This window comes from Nerophis lumbriciformis, linkage group LG39, assembly GCF_033978685.3.
Source record: "Nerophis lumbriciformis linkage group LG39, RoL_Nlum_v2.1, whole genome shotgun sequence".
Lineage (NCBI taxonomy): Eukaryota > Metazoa > Chordata > Actinopteri > Syngnathiformes > Syngnathidae > Nerophis > Nerophis lumbriciformis.
In genome coordinates this window covers 12,902,501-12,906,427 of record NC_084586.2, presented here as the reverse complement: position 1 = coordinate 12,906,427, position 3,927 = coordinate 12,902,501, and the positions used below count along the sequence as shown (strand labels likewise).

At 38.0% G+C, this 3,927-nt stretch overlaps 1 protein-coding gene across 1 annotated transcript in view; it reads left to right on the top strand.

Moving 5' to 3' along the window:
* Positions 1-2,943: 2,943 nt before the first annotated feature.
* cox7a2l (cytochrome c oxidase subunit 7A2 like) overlaps positions 2,944-3,927 on the top strand; it is a 13,666-nt gene continuing 12,682 nt past the window's right edge. Inside the window, exon 1 of the mRNA XM_061931925.2 lies at positions 2,944-3,111. Coding sequence (XP_061787909.1) covers positions 3,040-3,111 — 72 coding nt within the window. The 5' untranslated portion in view covers positions 2,944-3,039. The remainder of the gene's footprint in view (positions 3,112-3,927) is intronic.

Here is a 3,927-nt window from a genome sequence, read left to right as displayed (position 1 = left end):
TATATTTTATAAAAATGCCAAATGTATTCTCTTTTATCTCTGTACCCTTGTCTTTTAGCCAGCCTCTCATATCCTCCCAAAACAAATGTACACTAACAAAGAACTCCGGCTTATTAGTGATTCCCAGAGCCCAAAAAAAGTCTGCGGGCTATAGAGCGTTTTCTATTCGGGCTCCAGTACTATGGAATGCCCTCCCGGTAACAATTAGAGATGCTACCTCAGTAGAAGCATTTAAGTCCCATCTTAAAACTCATTTGTATACTCTAGCCTTTAAATAGCCCCCCTGTTAGACCAGTTGATCTGCCGTTTCTTTTCTTTTCTCCTCTGCTCCCCTTTTCCTTGAGGGGGGGGGCACAGGTCCGGTGGCCATGGATGAAGTGCTGGCTGTCCACAGTCGGGACCCGGGGTGGACCGCTCGCCTGTGCATCGGCAGGGAACATCTCTGCGCTGCTGACCCATCTCCGCTCGGGATGGTGTCCTGCTGGCCCCACTATGGACTGGACTCTTACTATTATGTTGGATCCACTATGGACTGGACTCTCACAATATTATGTCAGACCCACTCGACATCCATTGCTTTCAGTCTCCCCTAGAGGGGGGGGGGGTTACCCACATATGCGGTCCTCTCCAAGGTTTCTCATAGTCATTCACATCGACGTCCCACTGGGGTGAGTTTTTCCTTGCCCGTATGTGGGCTTTGTACCGAGGATGTCATTGTGGCTTGTGCAGCCCTTTGAGACACTTGTGATTTAGGGTTATATAAATAAAGATTGATTGATTGATTGATATCATTAGCATGTTTTTTATTTTTATGAATTTTATAAACCTTTATTTATAAAGTGCAACATTTACAAATAATCAAGAAATAATAATATTCAAAATATGTACAAAAACAGTACAAATCAGTGCCAGGGAGTTGTAAACTCAATAAAGTAACTAAAATTAAATTATATATATATATATATATATATATATATATATATATATATACAGTATGTGTATATATATATATATATATATATATATATATATATATATATATATATATATATATATATATATATATATATATATATATATATATATATATATATATATATATATATATATATATCAGTGTTTATTTATATAGCCCTAAATCACAAGTGTCTCAAAGGGCTGCTTAAGCCACAACGACATCCTCGGTTCACAGCCCACATAAGGGCAAGGAAAAACTCACAACCCAGTGGGATGTCAATGTGAATGACTATGAGAAACCTTGGAAAGGACCGCAGATGTGGTTGATAAAACTTAGTATAATGAGGCAGCAAAGGTAAAATTCCTTTTCACATTTTTTTTTACATCATTAGCATGTTTTTTTGTTTTTAAATAAACCTTTATTTATCAATTTCAATATTTACAAACAGTTGAGAAATAATAATCAAAGTAGGTACAAAAACAGTAAAAAAAAAAAAAAAAAAGGAAAAAACCAGGGGGTTGTAAATTCAAAGTAACTAAAATAGAATACAATATATATATATATACATATATATATATATATATATATATATATATATATATATATATATATATATATATATATATATATATATATATATATATATATATATATATATATATAACAAACAAAGTGCAAAGCCATAGGTTCACTCAATTTCAGTAAATAACTTAAATTAATTCTTTTTTAAAGGCACGAAAAACAGGTCGGGTATTGAGAAACTTACATTTATGAATATAAAACTCAGCCAATGGGCGAGGGCGGACCTACGTCACTTCCGCCTGCCAATCCCCTAGCAACGCGGTCGCCATATTGAATTCGTTGAAAACAAACCAGCTCACAGCGAACACAGCATTGACAGAAAAGGCATTTAACGAGGTTTCACGGCATTTTAAACTGTTCTAAATGGCGTATGATTATGTAAATAGTCTTTCCAGTGAGGCTAGGTTAAGATACGAGTTAAAATGTTCTGTAGTCGGATTAAACGACTGCCCTTACCGCCTTCCAGCAGATGCGTGGACTGAAAATCCTACACAATCCGGACATGGAATTTGGAAATCTTTATGTCTACCTCACAAGCGCACCAGGTCGGTTGTTAGCTTCGGTTGTTATATAACGAATAAATCACATAAAAATTGTTAAATCACCCAAGGTATGTTGATAAATGATAATAAGGATGACACGGTGGCTACCAGTATCTGTATATTTATTATATCTGTAGAGAGCTCATTCAAATTCAGTTCAGTATTATGATTTATTATTTGCTGAATTACTGTTCCTTTTTTTAACTGAATTATTTATTTAAAATTACAGGCGTTTTCACTCATCAGGCCATGAAGGCATACAAATTACTGGAAGCTCATCGTTACTTCACAGCTGGATTTGTTCAAGTTGTGGTTAAGAAGGTGGATTTTTGTTCCTTATATTTACCAGAAACGAAGTGATCCGAACACACGACCCGGGATTTTGGGGGACTCCAGTGAGAACCGTCCTCGTTTTCCCGGTGTAAAGCTGCGAGCCATTTGTCTCGTCTCTGTGGGCTTTTAGCACGCTTTGGCAGAACAAAATACGACCTTTGTTTTCCCTGTTTCCAGTTGTGGTTTGCACAACCAAAAACAACACAGTTTTTTGGCATTTTGGAGGCAGAATGACGGGTTTAATCAGCGCAGGTCGACAGGTTAAAGAGTAATGGTGACGGTTTGTTTTCAACGCCAGTCAGGTTGCTATGGCTCGAAGAACCCGTATGTAGCTCAGTTGCCCGGATGTCGGCCCTGCCCCATAGTATAAGGAGGTTGCAAAGGTAAAATTCCTTTTCACATTTTTTTTTTTTTACATCATTAGCATGTTTTAAAACATTTTTTTTACTTGTTTTCACGACACTGATTGGGCTCTCTTGGTCCACCAATGAAAAGGCAGAGCAGTGTCAGCTGACTATGACGTCACTTTCCCTCGCCACTCGGAGCAAGAGGACCTCTTCCGGGTGGTTTTGGCTGCGCGTCGTGTGTCCGCTCACCCTTCGGCCGAAATAAAGCAAGCCCAAAATGTACTACAAGTTCAGCGGCATCACACAGAAGCTGGCCGGCTCTTCTGCCACGACGGCCTACGTCCCGCAGGTAAGCTCCAAAATGTCTCTTTGGTTTTTAAAGGCGGTCACGGTAAATGGTGACCTTCACGACCCTGCTTAGTTCTAATGCAGCGTCCATAAACTATTCATGCTCCATAAAGAGCTTTAAAATATATATACATATATATATATATATATATATATATATATTTATACTCTTTTGTGTTAAATTTACATTATTAGGTGAAATGTCCCAACAACCTTAACCTTTTACTGTCCTTAGTTGATATTCAGGTCCTTCCATTTATCACACAAGTAGCCTGCTGTGTCCTATTATGTAACATTTAATTAAACCAAACGACATTTTGAACGGTTATTTTTCTTTTTTCCCCCTCAATCTTTACATCGTAACACAACGTTTAACCTTTAAGGTGATGATCTCAATTAATTTCGCTTTTGTGTGATTCTGCAACCTGAGTTCTAAGGTTAGCCCTGAGTAATCCAAGGTAGGATATGCATGCTTTTGTGTTCACCTTTTTTATATTTTAACACTAAAACTCCTCGGTTGGTTTCCTTCTATTCAACATGACCTCACACTAGAGCTGGGTGATATGGACGAAAAAGTATATCTCGATATATTTTTGCTTAAACTCGATATTCGATACATAAAGTTAAAGTTAAAGTACCAATGATTGTCACACACACACTAGGTGTGGTGAAATGTGTCCTCTGCATTTGACCCATTCCCTTGATCACCCCCTGGGAGGTGAGGGGAGCAGTGAGCAGCAGCAGTGGCTGCGCCCGAGAGTCATTTTTGGTGATTTAACCCCCAATTCCAACCCTTGATGCTGAGTGCCGAACAGGG